Below are 22,214 nucleotides of genomic sequence, written 5' to 3'. Positions count from 1 at the left end.
CATGGGATTTTCCAGGCCAGAATACTGGATTAGGTTGCAAGTCTCTTCTCCAGGGGATCTTGCCAACCCAGGGATCAAACTCGTCTCTGGGGTGTGCTGCATAGGTCACCTGGGAAACCAGATTCCATATGTACATGTGGATATATGATATTTGTTCTTCTGTTTCTGACTTAGTTCACTGTGTATATCAGGCTCTAGGTTTATCTATCTCAGTTCAACTAACTCAAATTTGTTCCTTTTAATGGCTGAGTAATATTCCATTGTATATATGTACCACAACTTCTTTATCTGTTCATCTCTTAATAGACATCCAGGTTACTTCCATGTCCTGACTATTGTGAATGGTGCTGCAGTGAACATTGGGGTTCATGTGTCTTTTTGCATTATGGTTCTCTTAGGGTATATGCCCAGTAGTGGGATTGCTGCATGATATGGTAGTTTTATTCCTAGTTTTTTAAGGAATCTCCAGACTGTTCTCCATAGAGGCTGTGTCAGTTTATAGTCCCACCGACAGTGCAAGAGAGTTCCCTTTTCTCCACGTCCTCTCCAGCATTTATTGTATAGGTTTTTTGATGGTGTCCATTCTGACTGGTGTAAAGTGATGCCTCACTGTAGTTTTGATTTGCATTTCTCTAATAATAAGCAATGTTGAGCATCTTTTCATGTGTGTGTTGGCCATCTGTATGTCTTTGGAAAAAAAAAAATGTTTGTTTAGGTCTTCCACCCATTTTTTGATTGGGTTGTTGGGTTGCTGATATTGAGCTATATGAGCTTAAGCTAGCTCTTGTTGATATTCGGGTAAGATAAAAATTCAGATTTGACTCTTAGATTTAGCAGACAGCAGGTCATTGTTGACCTTAGTACAGCATTTTCAGTGGTGAAGGTGAAAGCTTGATTCGATTGGGTTAAAGAGAAAGGGAGGAGAGGAATTAGGAATTGATGTGTTTGGACCACTTTTTTAGTGAAGTTCTGTGATCAGAATGGAAAGGAATAGCATGATAGCTAAAGCAGAATTAGGGTTCTGAGAGGTGTTTTGTTTTGTTTGTGTTTCACCTAAAGGAAGAAAACATTGAAATTGAAAGGCTCATGGAAAAGATCCAGGAGAATGGAAGAAATGAATGATAAAGGAGAGCAGTGGAGGTCAGTCTAGGAAGCAGTCCTAGAGTAGGCAAGCAAAGCTGGGATCTAGTGTACAAGTAGACCTCTTGGCTCCATCTGGGGGTGTGTCCTTCACTCAGTGGCCAGAGAGGTGGCACAGTATATCAACATATGTGGGTATATGCTGGTAAGTGGAGGATGTGATGGTGGTAGCCATTGTAAGTTACCTGCTTATTCTGTGTGTGTGTGTGTATGTGTGTGTGTGTGTGTATGATAAACTATGGAGAGCAAAATAATCTGCTGAGAGTGATTAAGAGGAAAGAGATATGGGAAATTTGAGAAGAACAGAGAAATTATGTACCTTTTTTTAAAAGCAAATAGTGTGGGACAAATTTTTAGCAAATTTTATGGGACCGGGGATATTTATCATAAACCTGAGCAGTGTGAGAGCTCCACTTGAGGATAGCGGTCATGATCAGAACGTGTTTTTTTTTTTTTCTCTCTAGCCATGTTCAGCCATGCCATTTCAAGTGTAGAGTGAGTAGAGAGTTAGATTAACTAGAGTTTTACCAAGGAAGTTAGGTATAAGGAAAAAGAGACGTAAAAATGTTAAAGGAATAGAGGTATATGTGAGGGCGTCTTAATTATTCACTGTGTAACCTATGATGGGTAAAGGAAAAGTGAATATACAAGGCAGGGGAGGGACAGTAGTGGTAAGATCAGTGAGCTTTTAGATTCCTCATGGGCCTGAAGGCCTGCAGGATTGTTGCTAACAGTGAGTTAGGTGGAGCGAATGGAAGTGGTTGTCAAAAAGCAATATGTCAGAAAGTGAAAATGCAATTATGGAGAAATGACATTATTGGTAATGAAAAAGCCTAATCATGGTTGTGCGAGGTGGAGGTGAGCAGAATAAAAGATCTTTGGAGAAAGGAAAGTCCAACTGATAGACCAGGATATTAGAATCTGTGGGATTGTTGAAATTACTAAGAATTATGACAAGGGCAGACTTGGAGAGAGTGATATTGTGCTAAAAGTTAAAATTTCCGAGAACTCATGGATTGGTAAGAGTAATAAGGAGCAGTATTATGTGATACAAGTTAACAGGATATTTTGACCTGGGAGGTTTTAGGGAGGAGAAAGAATACCTGGGGAAGTTGTGCATAGCAAGGAGGACCCTGACTTTATATCTAAGTGTGTTTTAATGTGGAACGTGAGAGGACCTCAGAGGAATCAGCATTTTCAGGGAAGAGCTGGGTTTTAGTTAGATTTAGAAGGTAATGAAACATTTGGAGACAAAATTGAAATTATTAGTGGTGTTGATCTGGATGGAGAGAGGTTTAGCTTTATTTAACTATATTAACAAGGTATGATTTTTGACGTAGCACTTCATAATCCAGGTATATTTAGGGATATTCTGGCATATGTGAAAGATGACATGGATAGAAAGGTATTTATTTCATTGTAGTATTGTTGTTAACAGTAAAAAGAAAAAAAAACTAGAAAGCAAATGTTCCTCATTAGACTTATTAAATAATTTATGATATACCCATATGTTGGAAATCTGTGCAACCACTGAAAAAAAAAAATGAGGTATCCCTAATATGTACTGATATTGCATGATTGTCAAGATACTATTATATCATCCCATGTGTTAAAAAAAAAAAAAGACTGTGAATACCCGTATGTTTGTTCATGTCTAGCAGGATGCATGAACTGTAACTATTGATTGTCTCTAGGGAAGCCGATCAGGTGCTTATTTGGTAAAATTGGGAGGGAGACTAGCTTTTGTCTGTACACTCTTTGAACCGTTGCCTATATACGTAGTTTAAAAAAAAAAAAAAAAAGTTTTAAGAAAAGCTTCAAGCCGGGTTGTGACAAACCTTTCTTAATGGTTGAAGTTTGACTTTTACATGGTAGTAAGTGTTGGCATGCTACAGTTCACAGCAGCACAAAGAGTCAGAAATGACTTAGCCACTGAACAACAACATCAACAACAAAGTGATGATAATTATGTGAACAGAGCTGTAATTTTGGAACTTTTCCCTAATATCCACCCTTCAAAGGGATTAGAAAAGATAAAAGTCAGGACCGGCAGACTTGTAAGGAGGCTGTTGCAGTAGCCCAGGTTTGTATTAATGCATATTTCTGCACATTTCTCAAATGTGTCTTGGTTTAACATCCTGGTTTTCCATCAGCTTGGTCAGTGTTTGGCAGATAGCAGGCACACCCATACGAATATTCTCATATGGATGAGAATATCCAAGCATCATACATTTTCTTCCAGTGAGTCTTAGTAATCATTGACTCTTGAATTCCTGTGTCATGTTTTGTTCCTGTTGTTTGGTATTTGCTTGTTTTAGTAATAAATGACCTTGCCCACTAATTATAAACCCTACCAGGCTACTGTACTCTCTTTTTTCTCTCTCTGTTTAAATTGTTGTACAGGATGAATTATGATGTTGTTACTACTACTATCATATGTATGCCATGAGTAGATCCCATTTTTATGTTATTGTTGTTTATTTTGCCTTTGTATGTGTTTCTCATAGACTAACCCTTCTGTTCTCATTAAAATAAGAGCTTTGCATAGTGACTGAGAGCGTAGACTCTGAAACTTGATGACTTGGAATTTTCCAGTAAACCTTGAGCAAATTACTTAACATTAGTATACCTCAGTTTCTTTATCTATGCAGTGGAGATTTGAAGATTAAATATATTTAATGTAAAGTGCTTAAAACAATGCTTGACACACAGTGTTCAGTATGTTATGGAAGTTTTTGCCAATACTATTGATCGAGTTGCAAGAAAGTCATAGTTGAATATCCTGTTATTATTTACTTATCCTTTTTGTATTATGTAAAGCTCTCCTCTTCTGTTTTCATTTTAAAAAAGGCCGTTTCTGAGCCTTTCTTTGTTTCCTTGAAATTATAGCAGCCCCTATCTCCTGGGGCAAACTAACATGATAATGAATTGGACCTTTAACAATTTTGTTTACTTTACATTTTCTTTTGATAAATTGGATTCTGTTGTTCGGGGATGTTAATCCACCTTGTTCACTAATACATTTTATAATTACAAAAAAAATATGGCAGACAGTGGGAACCCTGACAAAATTCCCCTCTTGAGATACTGATGTGTTTACGTTGCTTTGTGCTACTCCGTACTAGATGTCTGCATTAATCAAGTGTCCTGTGTGGTCTATTGCCTTGATGCTTAATCACTTGACTGATGGCCCTTTTGACAAAGAATATAGCCAATTTCAAACAGCTGAGTTTCATTTTATAGCTTCTTAAATAAATCACTTTTAAAAACAGTTGAAATGTTCCAAGTGTGAAAGAAAAATGCAGTTTATTTTCATGAAAGTCCCCATTCCGATAATTTTTCAATGTTTATTTTTTAAATTTAAAAAATTCTGTGAAACTGAATTTGTTTTATTGCAGTTAACTTTCATAAACTACTTGTTTTATTACCAGTGATAGTGGATAGCAGAAATGAATTTTGTATTGCAAGACTTCTTGAAGTTCTTTTTTGAATTTAATTGCACCATCAAGTGTGTTTTAATTTGTTTACCTTTTATTTTGTTTTTATTTCAGCCTAACTAGTCATTGTTTATTACTTTTGTTTGTTTTATCAGATTTCAGAAATTAAAGCAGCTGAAATATTGTGAAATGAGAGACCATCTATTTTGAATTAGCTCTGAAATTAGCTCTCTGTCTGAAAACTACATTATTCTTTTGAGTTATTCCATGATTGGTTTCTAGAGTCTGACTTTGTTCCTGGGAACAGATATGATTACATCTGTTTGAAATTGGGAACAAATGACTTATGTTTGGAACTACTTAAATTCTGAGTCTTAATTATGTGAAAGTACTTGCATTTTTTTTTTAAGGTAGCTGTTTTTCTTCCTTTCCCTTTTAATCAGAAATAATGCTATTCTTTATACTTTTTGATCAGTATTTCTATTAAAATCTTGTTTTTAAACTAGAGCCTCTATGTCTTAGAATATTAAAATAAGGATACTATCTAGGTCCTTGTGATACTAATGTATTAAGAAGAGAACATAACCAGAATGTAAGAAAAGAATAGCAGTAAAGTCAAAACAAAAAGTTAATAATGAGGTGAAACTGTCATTAACAAAAAGTTAACAACTCTTATATAAAACAAAATGTATAAGAGTTAATAATGATCTGATATAGCTAAATAATAACCTTTGTTGAAAAAAGAGAGCTGTATTGAATAACAGGGTAGCAACAGAGGAAATAGATTTAATTACTTGTTTATATCATCAAATCTATTCTTTTGACAATATTTTAATTTATATGCCAGTTTTCTTCCTGTAGTATCTTTAATAAGTTAGTGTTTAAACTTTTTTATATTAAAAACAAATAGTTTGGAAGTAGCATGTTAACTTTTCCTAGTACAACCTTTGGAATATTTTTATTAGTCATGTGTGTTTGTAGATGAAGAAAAAATATTTAGAGATAATATAACTGGTCTTCCTTTGATATCTCAGCCATAACAAAGTTTCCTAAGTTAAGGATAGAATTTCAGTTCTGATAACTCTGTCCTTTACCAGACACAGTAATATTTCTCCTTCAGTGGTGTGAGGTTGGGAGTATAAATTGAGTTGGGATAGATGAATAGTTGCCATCGATACAGTTATATTCCATTAGGGTGCGCAGGGCAGATCACCTTAGCTGAGACAGCAGTGAGGCTGAAACTGTTGTACAAGTCAGTCTTTTGCATTGCTACACAGTCATACAGTATTGAAGGGAACATTTGCTGAATTTTGCAATAGTCAATGACATTTCATGAAATTTCTTTAAAAATTGCATAAAATTGAGCAAGGATTTAAAGTTGTAATGAAAAGTGAGCATCTCAACATGTATTTTTATGGGAAATATTCTTGATGTGTACTTATTTTCCTAATCCATTGTCAACTTAGCAAAGCTTCTTACTATATTATTAATTAACCATATACTTTTTGGTAAAAAGATGTCACAGTTAATGTATAAAGAAAAATATGTCTTGTAGTTATTTGTATACACTTGGTGAATGCTTAAAATATGCAGAGCACTACCATATCATTTTAGCCACTTATAAGATGCTTTGGGCAAGTTACTCAACTCCAGTCCTTAGTTTTCTCATATATAGAATGTGGATAGATTAATACCTATCATAATTAATACCTAACTCATAGGGTTATTATGAGAATTTAATTAGTGAGTTTGTGTAGTGGTTATAGTGAGTGAGCGATCAATGAATATTATCTATTATTGGTATTATTATGTAATTAGTTAAAGATCAATAATTCTTATGTATTCTCTAACTTTATGACTGAGCTTCTAGAAAGGATATTTAACTCATTAAGAAATAATGTGTGTGATGATTCATTTTACTCTTAATTCCATTAGGTTACTTAACATTCTTGTTGATTATATAACAACTTTTTTAGGACTCCAAGTTACGGTCCTTAAAGATGAATAAAACCTTGTGTTGTCCTTTGGAGTTACTTATTTTGAAACTTGTGTAAAAAGTCAGTAAGAGAGGGGTGAATTGTCTTAAGTAACTTGAAAAGAAGGAAAAATTTTTACTTAGGTTTTCCTCTGTTTGCTTGTGGTTCATAAGTCAGAGAGATCATATTAGATTGGAAGGTGAGAAATGATTGGAGGAAACGTAATGATTGTTTAATTATTCCATTCATATGTATATTTTATCCTTATTGTTATACCTTCCTTAAGTTGTGTCATAATTCAGCTTGTGTACTCATTAATTTATTAAAATAACATTAAATATTGTGAAATTCTGTCCTCTACACAGAATGGTAGGTAGAGAAAAAGCTAAAATTAAGGAAAAGGCTTATTGACTATTCTGTTTTGATGTATTTTTAATATACCAAACCATTAAATCTTCCCTCACTACTTTTACAGTGTAGCTTGTTAGCCTTGACAGTTTGGTATGCTGTAATATGGTTACTAAAGATGAATTGAAAATCATGTTAAGTTTCTAGGAACCAAAAAACCATCTGTGGTTCAGAATTATATAGCTATGCAGTTCTCCGCCACTCTTAATTTTACATGTCTTGATAATGACTTAATCTCCATAAGGCCTAATACAATTTGAAGGCATTTCAAGTATATCTATTATCATTGTAGATAGAATCACTTTAGAAATCGGGGAGGAAAAAAACCAAATTCTGAAATGTTGTCAACGTAACATCACAAGGATAGGTAAATAGTCTTACTAACCCAAGTATGTACTTCATTCCTTAGTATTGAGTTTGACCGGGATTGTGACTACTTTGCAATTGCTGGGGTTACAAAGAAGATTAAAGTCTATGAATATGGCACAGTCATTCAGGATGCGGTGGATATTCATTACCCTGAAAATGAAATGACCTGCAATTCCAAAATCAGGTATTTACATTATTTACTTGGCATAATGTAGTGTGTATATAACAGTATCTGTGATTAGTATGTTTGTTATTTTTACCTTTTCACGTGACATCTTATTCGTTCGTGATGAACATTATTAATTATATATAGAAGATACATCAGAATATCTTTTTTTAAAGATATCGATCGCTTTTTCCCTGTGAGGGTTAGTAGTTTTTCTATTTTTCTATTTGCCAAATGAAAATCTTCTTGCATTTAATCAAATAAGTGTCTTTACTGTAGATGACCTTTCATGGGGTATTGAATGAAGGATTACTGTAGCCCAGTGAATAGTATCTCAAAGTCTGGAATTTTTCCTCTAGCATGCACATGTCTCTAACTGTTATAATTGTTTATAATTTTAAGAATTCTTTTCACAAGAATGGTACGTGTCTTTTTGTGAGGGTATAGTGTTTAAGTTTCATGTATTAAGGGTTGGAGTTTATAACGAGTGCTTTTTAAACCTGGAATACTGTTCAAACTGCAGAAACTAGACCCAGCTTCTGATCTGCCCCCAAAATCTAAAAGGAATGCTAGGGTCTTCATGTTTAAAACAAACTTCCTAAGCTGTTTTCATAGGCACTGGCTTCAAAGGGAGTGACATCAAGAAACTAACAGTAAATTTGTTTAAAACTTTGAACATTTTCTAGTCATTCTTATCCCTTTTTTATTTGGATAAATGACACATATAATATATGTGGTCACTTTAATAATGTTAATAATATAGCAAGTACTGTAGGCTTTATTTGTATAACTTTCTTTTCTGTTTCCTAATTCATATAAAAATGGTAGACTGAACTAACTGGTGCTCATCATTGAGAATGTGTAATGGTTATCTACTTAGTTTATATACTTTATTCCTAAGTGAAAGGAACGCAGCATGAGTGAGACATAATTTTATTGAATTCTTCAGTGGCAGGCATTATCATAAGTTCTGTGTCTTAAGCAGACCATCATTACCTTGTTTTATACACAAGGAAGCTGAAGCACAGAAAGGGTTCATTAACTTGTTGATGGTTGTACAGCTAGTCTCTGGAGTAGACAAGATTCAGACAGAATCTTGCTCTTAACCATTTCATGCTACTAATTTGTAAAATAGAGGCTCTAATAGTAATACCTACTTCAGTCGTGTCCGACTCTGTGCGACCCCATAGACAGCAGCCCACAGGCTCCCCCGTCCCTGGGATTCTCCAGGCAAGAACACTGGAGTGGGTTGCCATTTCCTTCTCCAATTTCATAGGGTTATACTTTAAATAAAGCTACATGATGCCCTCAGCACAATACTTGACCCATATCAAGAATTCGTAATAAATGTTACCATAATGAAAATATGGATTAGAGGGTTTACCTTGTCTGTCTTGACAGATACAAAGCAATATGGTAGTATTTTATGCACCTTGGAATAAAGAGAAGGAAACTGTTCAAATCTGGAAACAGTGGACTTGGGGCTGAAAGGGTCAATATGTAAGCTTCCCTGAAACCCATTTGGAGCACACCAGTTGTGAAAGTGAACTGAATTACCCAAAGCCACAACTACTAAGTTGCAGATCTGGAATTAAAGCTCAGGTCTGACTAAATCCAAGGCTCTTGACTGTTCCATGTCATTTCTTCCAGGAATTCTAATAAGTACGTCTAAAGTTGCAAATAAACTCTTCAAACCCTAAAATGTAGCACAAATACAGCTAGAAGACAGCAAAAAGGCTTTGTGTTCAAATGCTTGGAAATCACCTAGGTCAGCTGCTTTGCTTTCTAAGTGACTTTTTTCTTTAATATACATTAGCTTTACTATATGTGTGATGCACATATATGTCTAACCAAAAGCATATATTTTTAGATGTTGCATTCTCAATATTGGAACATTGAGAATAGCCGAAACCGTAAATGTTAGAAGTTTAATTCTGTTAAATGCATTTTATTGAAATTTGAGTCACGCACTTACATTAGTCAACATTTGCCTGTAAACACAGAGACTCAATTCAGACCAGTTTACTGGCTTATATGATCTGACCCAACTGGAAGTAGGGCCCTGAAGGGTCTGATTTGGTCTCTGCCATGACATACGTGTGTCCCGCCAGCCCCTGTTATCTCCACCTACAGACATGTATTCCTCATGTGTGTCTGCCATGACATACGTGTGTCCCCCCGGCCCCTGTTATCTCCACCTACAGACATGCATTCCTCATGTGTCTCCTCCATGACATACGTGTGCCCCCCTGGCCCCTGTTATCTCCACCTGCAGACATATATTCCTCATGTGTCTCCGCCATGACATACATGTGTCCCCCCGGCCCCTGTTATCTCCACCTGCAGACATGTATTCCTCATGTGTCTCCACCATGACATATGCGTGTCCCCCCGGCCCCTGTTATCTCCACCTACAGACATGTGTTCCTCATGTGTCTCTGCCATGACATGCGTGTGTCCCCCCGGCCCCTGTTATCTCCACCTGCAGACATGTATTCCTCATGTGTCTCTGCCATGACATACGCGTGCCCCCCCAGCCTCTATTATCTCCACCTACAGACATGTATTCCTCATGTGTCTCCGCCATGACATACGTGTGCCCCCCTGGCCTCTGTTATCTCCACCTACAGACATGTATTTTCATGTGTCAAGGATGGCCAGTAGCAACTTTAGGCACACCATATCTGTCTTCTAGCTGGTGATGAGAGTGAAGAGTGGTTATGGTTTGTGACTTGGTAGTTTCAGTTGAATACTCTGGGAATTATTTGATGCCTTCTTCCTTGATGGATTGTGGGCAAAATAATTATTGTGAACTTATGTAGACCATTTTGAAAGGGTTCTAATCTTTTTGAACACATCCAAATTCTTTGTATCCATTGCTGTTTATTTTTATGTAAAATAAGGCTTAACTTAATATCCCTTTCTTTCAGCTGTATCAGTTGGAGTAGTTATCATAAGAACCTATTAGCCAGCAGTGATTATGAAGGTACCGTCATCCTATGGGATGGATTCACAGGACAGAGGTCAAAGGTCTATCAGGTAAATAAGAATACTAGTTACCTGTGGTTGTTGTTACTATTCAGTCGCTCAGTCATGTCCAACTCTTTGCGATCCCATGGACTGCAGCACACCAGATTCCCTGTCCATCACTATCTCCAGAGTTTGTTCAAACTCATGTCCATTGAGTCGATGATGCCATCCGACAATCTTATCTTCTGTCATCCCGTTTGCCTTTGCCCTCAATCTTTCCCAGCATCAGGGTCTTTTCCAGTGAGTCAGCTCTTTGCATCAGGTAGCCAAAATATTGGAGCTTGTTGCAAGAATCACGTTTGTACTTTTTAATAATTATAGAGCTTCATGCATTTTATAATTACAAATTTAAAATCATTGTTTAGCATTTCCTCAGTTCCTCAGTTCAAATGGCAACCCACTACAGTATTCTTGCCTGGGGAATCCCAGGGACGGGGGAGCCTGGTGGGCTGTCGTCACTGGGGTCGCACAGAGTTGGACACAACTGAAGGAACTTAGCAACAGCAGCAGCAGCAGCAGTTCCTCAGGTCAGCCACTCATTCATATCTGACACTTTGCAACCCCATGGACTGCAGCACCCCAGGCTTCCCTGTCCATCACCAACTCCCAGAGCTTGCTCAAACTCATGTCCATCGAGTCAGGGATGTCATCCAACCGTCTACCTATGTAATTCCAGTAATGCTCTTTGCATTTGTAGGATGAATTTCCAAAAGTGGTAATTTTGTAAATGTATATTTAAAAAGTTTATGGAGCTACTTTGCATCTCCTTTATTTTCATAGCCAGTTCTTTCTCCCTCCCACCATAGTGATAAATTGGTATCAACTATGTTTATTTGTTTTGCTTTATTTAAGATCTATATTCTGAGACTACTTTGTCTTCCTTCTACATCTAGGAGCATGAGAAGAGATGTTGGAGTGTTGACTTTAATTTGATGGATCCTAAACTCTTGGCTTCAGGTTCTGATGATGCAAAAGGTACTATTTGGGTCTCCCCCCCGACTTAATTCCTTTTAAAACCTAACAGAAATACACATATTTATTGAAACCCATAGTGATCCTTTGCAATTACTGATTATTCTAAAAATAGTCTAATAAGCACAAAAATCTGTATTTCTTGGAGTGAAAGAAAAATGAATATTCTGCATCTTCATTATAATAATTTTTTCTGAATTCATGCCTGTGATGTATTTATAACCAGTTCCTTTATATATACTGTGAAATGAACTTTTTTGTTGAAATATTTAGACATCGCTGTATTCTGAATTGTATTAAATTCTGAGTGTATACCAAAATCTTTGAATGAAGTAAATCATGTTTCTAGGCAGAAATTCTATATTTCTTTCTGCCAATTTCATTGATCTTTCTATTTTTGTGTATGTGTATGTGTGTGTGGTGTGTGTATCTGTCTTTACTGTTTGTTCTTTCCCGTTACTGTCTTCTTTTGGCCTGTTTTTTCTCAAGATTAGATTTATAAAGCCCTGTTAACAGATTTCTTTTATCTTGGCACTCTCCTTCCTTTCCATATGTAACTTGCAGACTAGTGAATAGATAGGCAGGGGTAGCTCTAGCGTTGGAAACTTTATTTCACAATGATTGTTGTTGTTGTTGTTGTTCAGTCTCTCAGTTGTGTCCGACCCTTTGCGACCCCTTGGCCTGCAGCACACGAGGCTTCCCTATGCTTCACCATCTCCTGGAGCTTGCCCAAACTCATGTCCATTGGGTTGGTGATGCCATCCAGCCATCTCATCCTCTGTCATCCCCTTCTCCTCCTGCCTTCAATCTTTCCCAGTAGTCAGGGTCTTTTCTAATGAGTCGGCTCTTCACATCATGTGGCCCAAGTACTGGAGCTTCAGCTTCAGCATGAGTCCTTCCATTGAATATTCAGGACTGATTTCCTTTAGGATTGACTGGTTTGATCTTGCAGCCCAAGAGACTCTCAGGAGTCTTCTCCAACACCACAGTTCAAAAGCATCAATTCTTCAGCTCTGCTTTCTTTATGGTCCAACTCTCACATCCATACATGACTACTGGAAAAACCATAGCTTTTACTAGACAGACCTTTGTTGGCAAAGTAATCTCTGCTTTTTAATATGCTTTCTATGTTTGTCATAGCTTTTCTTTTAGGGAGCAAGGGTCTTTTAATTTCACGGCTGCAGTCACCATCTGCAGTGATTTGGGGGTCTGAGAAAATAAAAATCTGTCACTGTTTGCATTGTTTACCCATCTGTGACTGCCATGATCTTTGTTTTAGGAGTGTTGAGTTTTAAGTCAGCTTTTTCACTCTCTTGTTTCACCTTCTTTAGTTCCTCTTCGCTTTCTGCCATAAGGATGGTGTCATCTGCATATCTGAGGTTATTGGTATTTCTCCCCGCAATCTTGATTCCAGCTTGTGCTTCATCAAACCCAGCATTTCACATGATGTATTCTGCATGTAAGTTAAATAAGTAGAGTGACAGTCTACAGCCTTGACGTACTCCTTTCCCAGTTTGGAACCAGTCCTTTGTTCTATGTCCGGTTTTAACTGTTGCTTCTTGACCTGCATACAGGTTTTTCAGAAGGCAGATGAGACGGTCTGGTATTCCCATCTCTTTAAGAATTTTCCATGGTTTGTTCTGATCTACACAATCAAAGGCTTTAGCGTAGTCAATGAAGCAGAAGTAGATGTTTTTCTGCAATTCTCTTGCTTTTTCTGTGATCCAGCGGGTGTTGGCAATTTGATCTCTGGTTCCTCTGCCTCTTCTAAATCCAGCGTGAACATTTGGGAGTTCTCAGTTCAGGTACTATTGAAGCCTAGCATGGAGAATTTTGAGCATTACTTTTGCTAGCATGTGAAATGAGTGCAATTGTGCAGTAGTTTGAATGATAGAGCTGTCCTATTCTATAAAAGAGAAATGACATGACTGGATTGCCCTCCAAAAAGTTTCGGATCAAAGAGAAGTAGCAAGTTGTTTATCCACAGTGTATATGGATTGGAACGTTTTCATTCATGATTGCTGTAAGAAATTATCTTTGAATTTCTAAAATAGAACATTGTGTTATAATTGATTTTTTTTAATGTTGTAATACTGAGCTTCACTAATCAGTGTTAAATACTTTTTAAAAATAATGTAATGGGGTAGCCTTTATTGAGAGTACTTGTGTTTTTGTACTGAAGATTAACATTTGTTCAGAGGTGGTGACTGGCTAGTTTCCTCAGGGAAATATAAGTAATTTTAGTAGAACAATTTTAATTAGGAAGAGATTTTTAGAAATTACTTATTGATTTTAAGTTGTTTTAAAATACACATATAATTAACCATTTTAAGTGTACTATTTAGTGGCATTAATTATCTTCAATTTGTCTTCATCGTTGTCAATCTGTAGAACTTTTTTCATATTGCAAACCTGAAACTCTGTTTCAGAAACTGTTTCTGTGTTACTGAAACAGTAACTCCTCATTCCCCCTTCACCAGCTCCTGGCAGTCTCCCTTCTCCTTTCTGCCTCTATAAAATTTACTAGCACTCTTCAGTGTCATATATGAGTATTTGTCCTTTGTGACTGTTGTATTTGACTCAGCATAATATCTTCTAGATTTTTCCATGTTGTAGCTTATGTTAGAATTTCCATCTTTAATAAGACTGAAAAATAATCTATTGTATAGATATATCACATTTTGTTTCATTTGTTGATTGGTGGATGGATCTTGGGTTGCTTCCACTTTGGGGGCATTATAAATAACGTTGCTATCAACATGAATGGCAGACTATCCCTTCATATCCCTGTATTAAGTTCTTATGGGCATATTCTCAGAAGTGAAATTACTGGGTCATATGATATATACTTAATTTTTTTAGAAACTGCCATTCTGTTTCCCAAAATGGCTCCACCATTTTATATCCCCACCAGTAGTACCCAACTATTTCTGTTTCTCCACATCCTTGCCAATACCTGTTCTTCCCCCTCTTTTTTAAAAATAACGATTTTAATGGATGTGAAGTGGTACTCTACTGTGGTTTTGCTTTGCTTTCATTTCTTCAATGATAGTGATGTCAAGCATTTTTTCATGTGCTTATTGGCTATTTGTATATCTTCTGAGAAAGTGAAAGAAAGTGAAAGTGAAGTCGCTCATTCGTGTCTGACTCTTTGCAACCCCGTGGACTGCAGCCTGCCAGGCTCCTCTGTCCATGGAATTTTCCAGGCAACAATACTGGAGTGGGCTTCCATTTCCTTCTCCAGGGGATCTTCCCAATCCAGGGATCGAACCCAGGTCTCTCACATTGTAGGCAGATGCTTTTACTGTCTGAGCCACCACGGAAGAAAAGTTAATTGAAGCCCTGTGCCATTTTGATTGTATTTTTTTCTCACTGCTATTGAATTTCAGGCATACTCTCTGTATCCTACGTATTAATTCCTCATCAGATACATTATTTGTTGACAGTGTGCTTATGCACACGGCTGTTTCATATTGATGAAGTGCAGATCGCCTATTTTTTCTTTTATTGCCTGTGCTTTTCGCATCATGTTCAGAAAGGCACTGCTGAATCCAGTGTAATAAAGCTTTTTCTTTGGAGGTTTTATAGTTTTAGCTCTGACATTTGTGGTCTTCATCTGTTTTGGGTTAACTTTTGTGTAAGGTATAAAGTAATGGTCTGACTTCATTTTTCACATGTGAATATCCAGTCTTCCCAACACCACTTGTTGAAAAGATTATCCTTTCCCCATTGAAAGATCTTAGCACCTTTGTTAAAAATCATTTGATCATATCTGTGAGGGTTCATTTTTGAACTTTCTTCTCTTCCATTGTTTGTGTTTATGCCACTGCCACACTGTTTTGATTACTGTAGCATTGTGGTGAGGTTGGGAAATGAGTCTTCCATTATTTTTTCTTCTTTTTCAAGATTGTTTTGGCTATTTTAGGCCTACTGAGATTCCATGTAAATTTTAGACAGCATTTTATTCTATTTCTGCAAAAAACTTCATTGAGATTTTGTTAAGGTTTGCCTTGAGGCTTGTCAGTTTAGTCTTTTTAAATGAGCTTTTGGTTTTGTTGATTTTCTCTATTAACTTTCTGATCTTAACTTACTGATTTTTCTTCAGATTTTTATAACTTCTCTTCTGCTTACTTTGGATTTAATTTGCTCTTCTCTTTCTAGTTTCCTAAATTGGAAGCTTGGATTATTGATTTTAGATCATTTTTCTTGCTAATATATGCATTCAATGCTATAAATTTTCCTCTGAGTGATGCATCCCACAGATTTCTTTTTTAAATTATATTTTCATTCTCATTTAGTTCAAAATATTCTTAAATTTTGCTTTAGGTTTCTTATTTGACTTATGTATTACTTAGAAGTATGTTGTTTGATCTCCAAATATAATCCATTGTAGTCTGAGCAATACATTGTATGGTTTCCTTTTTCTTTTTTTAATTTGTTAAGGTGTTTTATGGCCCAGAGTGTGATCTGTCTTAGTGAATTATCCATGTGAGTTTGGGAAGAATGTGTATCCTCCTGTTGTAATATGTAGATATCAGTTATATCCAGTTTGATTTATTATTGAGTTCAACTACATTCTTACTGATTTTCTGCTTCCTGGATCTGTCCATTTCTGATACAGGAGTGTGACACTTTTTTGATTCTACATTGATCTTTGTATTTCTTCTTTTACTGTACCGTATTGTCTTGCTTTGAGGCTTAAGTCTTGGAATCATTTAGTGTGAGCCCTTCATCTTTATTCTTGAACATTATTTTAGCTCTTCAGTTTCTCTGTTTTTCCACAAACATTTTAGGATCAAGTTACTAGTATCTGTAGACACTTCTGCTCGGATTTTGATTGAGATAGTATTGACTTTAAAAGCTTCTCAGATGGCTCAGTGGTAAAGAATCCACCAGACAATGCAGGAGACACAGGTTCAATCCCTGGGTTGGGAAGATTCCCTGGAAGAGGAAATGGCAACCCACTCCAGTATTCTTGCCTGGAAAATCCCATGGACAGAAGAGACTGACAGGCTACAGTCCATGAGATTGTAAAGAGTCGGACGTGACTGAGCAACTAAGCACGCACACATAACCAATTAGCAATGTTGTGATAGTTTCAGGTGTACAGCAAAGGAACTCAGTCATACATATACATGTATCCATTCTTCCCCAAACTCCTCTCCATTCAGGCTGTCACATAACATTGAGCAGAGTTCCATATGCTATACTGTAGGCCCTTATTGGTTATCCATTTCAAACATAGCAGTATGTACATGTCCATCCCCAAATCCCTAAGTTTCCCTTCCTCCCAGCAACCATAAGTTCATTCTCTAAGTCTGTGAGTCTCTTTCTGTTTCCCACATAAAATTTTAAAATCATGGAATTCTTAAGTGAAAGATAAAATAAGAACTGCTTCCAGGTACTTTAAGTGACATTTGTGTATATATGATATATACAATGTGAGATATATATATATATATCTCGTATGTGAAAATGTGTGTGTATGTGAAGTTCTCAAAAGTTTGATAGGCTGGAAGATAAGCCATCTAGTTTCCCTGCTCATATACATACACACACACAACTTAAAGAATGCTAAAACAAATACACATGTGTTTCCAGACTGCTTTATTTTTTAACCTGTCTTGTATGCCTTGGTTAAGGGATCATATTTTCTCTCATTATATATTGATTATCTATGTTGTTTTCTGACTTTGAAACTAAGCTTTGTTGGTTTAAATATACTGTTCTATTGAACATTATTCATACAGTTTAAGTATTTTTGATCCTACTAAATCAAAATACTTAGCATGAAAAGACAGCTATAGTAAGAAGTTTGTAGAAGTTTGTAGTTTGTAGAAGTATTGGCTAATGTATTGTTTATTTTCATTTTTATTGTTACTTCTTAGTGAAGCTATGGTCTACCAACCTGGATAACTCAGTGGCAAGCATTGAGGCGAAGGCTAATGTGTGCTGTGTTAAATTCAGCCCCTCTTCTAGATACCATTTGGCTTTCGGCTGTGCAGGTAAGAAATGAAAAATTTGTCTTCTTTTGGTGTCAGTTTTCATGACTAAGGTTAAAAAAACATTTTAAAAAGAATAAATTTCTTTGTAGGTTTAAACTTTGTTTTCATTATTGCACTCTAAATTAGAAGCATGTAATATACCATTTTTACTCATTAATTGCTGTGCTTTCATTTTAGCATTCCATCTCCCATGTTTAATACATAAAGGTGTGTTTGTTGATTATTTTTGTTTTTGTTCCTCTAAGTCTTTGCATACCTGGATTTATGCTTGTTTACACATTTAGGTCATAATGATGCTTAAATATTGTATAGACACAGGAAACTTTTTGATTTTAAATTAAAGGAAACCTACTATAAAACCTTGAACAGTTATTGAGTGCCTACTGTGTACAAAGCACCCATCTAGGGACAGTGAATAAGATTAAATCTTATATTGTGGAGTACGTGCTAACATAGTAAGTACTAAAAAAAATCATACCAAAGAATTTTTTGTTAAAGTATTTTTCTTAATTAGGGTGACCGAATGTCTGCATTTGCCTGGGGAAGTCCTAGTTTATATTTGTCTTACCATTATAATAACTATTAGGCCCTTCTTTCATTCTCAAAAGTGTTCTGGGTTGAATGGTTAATTATTTGATCACTCTACTCTTAATTCCTTTGTCTTCTTATCTGATTTCCTACCTTGAGTGTTTACTGAAGCAGTGAACACTTGTATTTTAACTTTTGCATTGCTAAATCTCCTTCAGAGTGTTTACTAAAGCAGTGAACACTTATATTTTAACTTTTGCATTGCTAAGTCTCTTTGATTCTTGATTCTTTTTTTTTTTAATTGATAATCTTGGTTAAAAAAATAAAGATAATCTAGCATAATATCACAAACACAATAGTTACTTCTTTAAAAGGTAAATTTAAATCTTAATTTGTCATTACATCTTTTCCTTATTCCAACTTGCTGTGTATTTCACTTGGATACTAACATACTTTCATAGTTAAATTCCAGGAGAACATGTATATGTGGGTAGAATTCCTTTTCATTAGCAGATACATTTTCCCCCCAGTATGCTGCTCTTTTCCATTGGGAACTAGTATTCTCTTATTTAAATCCTTCTTTGTCACTGACTAGAAATGTTACTTTGGGCAAGTTGATTAAATTCTCTCCCCAAGTTCCTTATCCTTAAAATAGAGATACATCTTTTGGGGCTCTTATGAGGACTGTGAAAGGAAGATGCTATTTGTAAAGCTCTTATAATATGATGCTCAATGATTGCTAAGGTATTTTCATGAATTAATACTTAGCAGTCATTTAGATAAAGTAGTTTTTTGAGTTTTTTAATGTTATAAACACACTATTAGTCATCATTTTTAATAGAAAAATGATGATCATATTTATAATCAATATGAAATATGTACAAATGCTAGACATGAGCATCTTTAAAATTTCTCCTTCCTGGAAAGGATCTACTTTAAAAATGCCTCAACTATCTGGCAGGCAGTTTTGTCCTCACTGTGTTAAATTTTCATAAATTTCTTAGTTAATTTTTACATTTCCATGTAAGCTTTAAGATTTATATTTTTCCAGTTCTAGAAAAATTCTTTTGGAATTCTCATCTAAATTACCCTATATTTATTACTTAATTTTGGAACCAGTGATATTAAGATAGTTCATCTTACTACAGTTACATGGGATATCTTTTTGTTTCTTTGGATTATTTTCTATCTTTCAAAGAGATTTTTAGTTTTAGTTTTTTTCACTTAGGTTTTAGGTCTCTCTGGTTAATTTTTTTCTATGTTTCTATAATTTTGTTGTGTTTTTTTCCATTCCTTTACCTACTGTTTGCTGAGAGTAAAAAACAAAAAACTGTTGATATTTGAATATTTGTATTATATCTAGGCATTGTTCTTATTAAATCTGGTAACTTTTTATTACCAGATAGCCTTTGGGCTATCTGTGTATATTTGATAGTAGCCAGAAATGATGGTTGTATTTTTTTCTTTTCTAATGATTTTTTACATTCTCTTTTGTTAAAAGGCATGTTATATTATACTAATTATAGGTACTTTTCCCATGTATTTCCTTTAGTTGAATCAGCTTTAGTGGTTTGCTGTTCATGCTATCCCCTTTTGGAGAATAGTTTTGTGGGTTTTTAAAATTTTTTTGGCCTTGCTTCATGCCTTGCAGGATCTTACTTCCCTGAGCAGGAACTTAACCCAGGCCTTTGACAGTAGAAGTGCAGAGTCCTAACCACTGGACTGCCAGGGAATTCCCTGAAGAATACTGTTCATTAAATTCAAATAATTTATTTAACTGTGTCTTAGTTAAGAGCAATTTCAGTATTTTATCCGGTGCCTTTTCAGCATCACTTTATATAATCATATGGTTTAATTTGTTGAGATATGCTTATATATTTTCTGATACCTTATTTGTGTTTCTAGAGTAAACCTAGAATTTAGGTTTAGCGTTAATGTGGAATTCTTTTGATAAATTGCTAGACTTTTTGGCTTATATTTTTAATACCTGTAAACGTAAATTGGTCTGTCTCCTTTTTAACCATTTTTAACATCTGTGTTTTATAACTTTCAGTATGTAAGTCTTGAACTTCTCTTGTTAAATTTATTCCTAAGTGTTTTATTACTGAATGGAATTGTTGTCTTAATTTTATTTTTGGATTGTTTGTTGCTAGGCTTCAGAAATACAATCAATTTTTTGCATATTGATTTTGCATCCTGTAATCTTGGTACTCGTGGGTTTTTTTTTTTTCCTTATAGTTTTAAGGTGAATTTCTTAAGTTTTCTACATTTAGGATTATATCATCTGTTCTGTGAATAAAAATAATTTTAATTCTTCTTTTACAGTGTTAATGCTTTTTTGCTTTATTGCATGAATTAAAATCTCTTATATAATAATGAAACTGGCAGAAAGGATCTCTTTATCTTAGGGGGAAAGCATTCATTCACAATGAAGTGTGATGTTAGCTGTGAGTTTTTGTAGATACCCTTTATCAGGTTAAGTTTCCTTCTATTCCTAGTTGCAAAAAGTATGTATTATTATATTATTAGATTTTGTCTAAGGTTTTTCTACCTATATTGAGATGATCTTGTGATTTATGTTATTTATTATAATAATATGAGGTGTTTCTTGGGGGGTGGGTTGTTGTTTTAATGTTAAAGCAACTTTGCATTCCTGGGAAAAGTCTGTCTTGACCATATTGTGAAATTCTTTTTCCTTGATGCTGGATTTAGTTTGCTAAAGTACTACTGACCTCATAGAATGACTTGGGAATTGTTTCCTCATTTACCTACTGAATGAGTTTACAAAGGATTATTATTATTTCTTCTTTAAATATTTGGCAGAGTGTATCAGTGAAACCATCTGGACTTGGACTTTTCTTTGTGGAAAAATTTTATATTACCTAGTTCAGTTTCTTTTTCCTGGAGAGGAAATGGCAACCCATTTTCCATTTCTCCAGTATTCTTGCCTGGAGAATCCCATGGACAGGAGCTTGGTGGGCTACAGTCCACGGGTCGCAAAGAGTTGGACATGACTGAGTGACTTCACTTTCACTTTCTTTACTTTTTATAAGTCTATTCAGATTTTCTATTTCTTCTTGAAGTTCTTTTTGGTAGTCATTGTCTTTCTAGGAATTTGTAAATTTAATTTTTCTAATTAGTGGACATAAAGTTGTTCATAACATTCTCTTGTGATTTAATTCCTTTAAATTTCCTCTTTCTTCAGTGTTTGGGAGTTTCAGTTGTAATATTCCTTCTTTCATTCTTGATTGGTCATTTCTGTCTTCTGTCTCTTTTCTTCGTTGTTCTAGCTAAATATTTGTTACCTTCTTCAAAGTGCAGGTATGTGTGTGTGTTTATGTTGGGGTGTGTGTGGTGGGTGGTGCTTCTGGGGCCAGAACACCACACGTTCCCACTGTTTTTAATGTTCTCATGCAAATTTGATTATTAGAAGAGTTGGAGATATGTAAACTGAACCTTCTAGAATGACTCTTAACTCACTCTCAATATAGGTAAGCCAGGAGCACTGTTATTTCTTTCTCGGCCATTGGAACTGTGGTGATCAACATTTGTTGAGATCAAGAATGTGATGCCATGGCTGTAATCAAAGGATTAGAAATGCACTGTAATTGCCACAGAGCTGCAGACTGGACACTGGAACAGTACTGTATCTGTTCCAGAGAACATCCACATCTTTACCGTGATGCTTGCAACAGATATTTCCAAGGCAGAATGACCACAAAATTCCAACCTTTCAAATCATACATAAGTGCGTCCCATTGTGAAATCTGATTCACATCTAGAAGCATAGCTACATGAGAATCTGGGCAATATAGTTTTTACTTTCCATCTTCGATTGGCTGTAAATTCTATAAGGTGCTGAGAACAGATACTAAATGTCATCTGCCCTATCCTTCACAAAGCTGAATAGTTGATGTGAGTTAAGGACTTATTTTTCCTGGCTTTGAAATAGCGGTTAGAATCGATGCCTTTAATCATAGTTTAAAAAAAAAAACAACTTTGTTACTGGAAGACAGTGACTGATACTGAATCATCTTCATTTAGAATTGAAATATTTCTTAGAATATAGGCTATTATCTAGATGTTGCTTCTTAAACTATAAAACATCAGCCTCTCTTTAGCTGGACCATTTATTTTGCCACTGAGAGACTTACAGAATCATAACCATCAGGTTGCTTATTAA

The 22,214-nt window shown here is 35.3% G+C and overlaps 1 protein-coding gene across 3 annotated transcripts in view; it reads left to right on the top strand.

Annotated features, from left to right (window-relative positions):
• RFWD2 (ring finger and WD repeat domain 2) overlaps positions 1–22,214 on the top strand; it is a 230,128-nt gene that overhangs the window by 128,859 nt on the left and 79,055 nt on the right. For all 3 annotated transcript variants that reach the window (XM_018060630.1, XM_018060631.1, XM_018060629.1), the window contains 4 exons: positions 7,371–7,514; positions 10,427–10,535; positions 11,420–11,501; positions 17,387–17,503. In XM_018060630.1, coding sequence (XP_017916119.1) covers positions 7,371–7,514; positions 10,427–10,535; positions 11,420–11,501; positions 17,387–17,503 — 452 coding nt within the window. The remainder of the gene's footprint in view (positions 1–7,370; positions 7,515–10,426; positions 10,536–11,419; positions 11,502–17,386; positions 17,504–22,214) is intronic.

Source organism: Capra hircus, chromosome 16 (genome assembly GCF_001704415.2).
Source record: "Capra hircus breed San Clemente chromosome 16, ASM170441v1, whole genome shotgun sequence".
NCBI classification, from domain to species: domain Eukaryota; kingdom Metazoa; phylum Chordata; class Mammalia; order Artiodactyla; family Bovidae; genus Capra; species Capra hircus.
The sequence above is the reverse complement of the archived record's forward strand: the minus strand, read 5'-3'. Positions and strand labels throughout refer to the sequence as shown.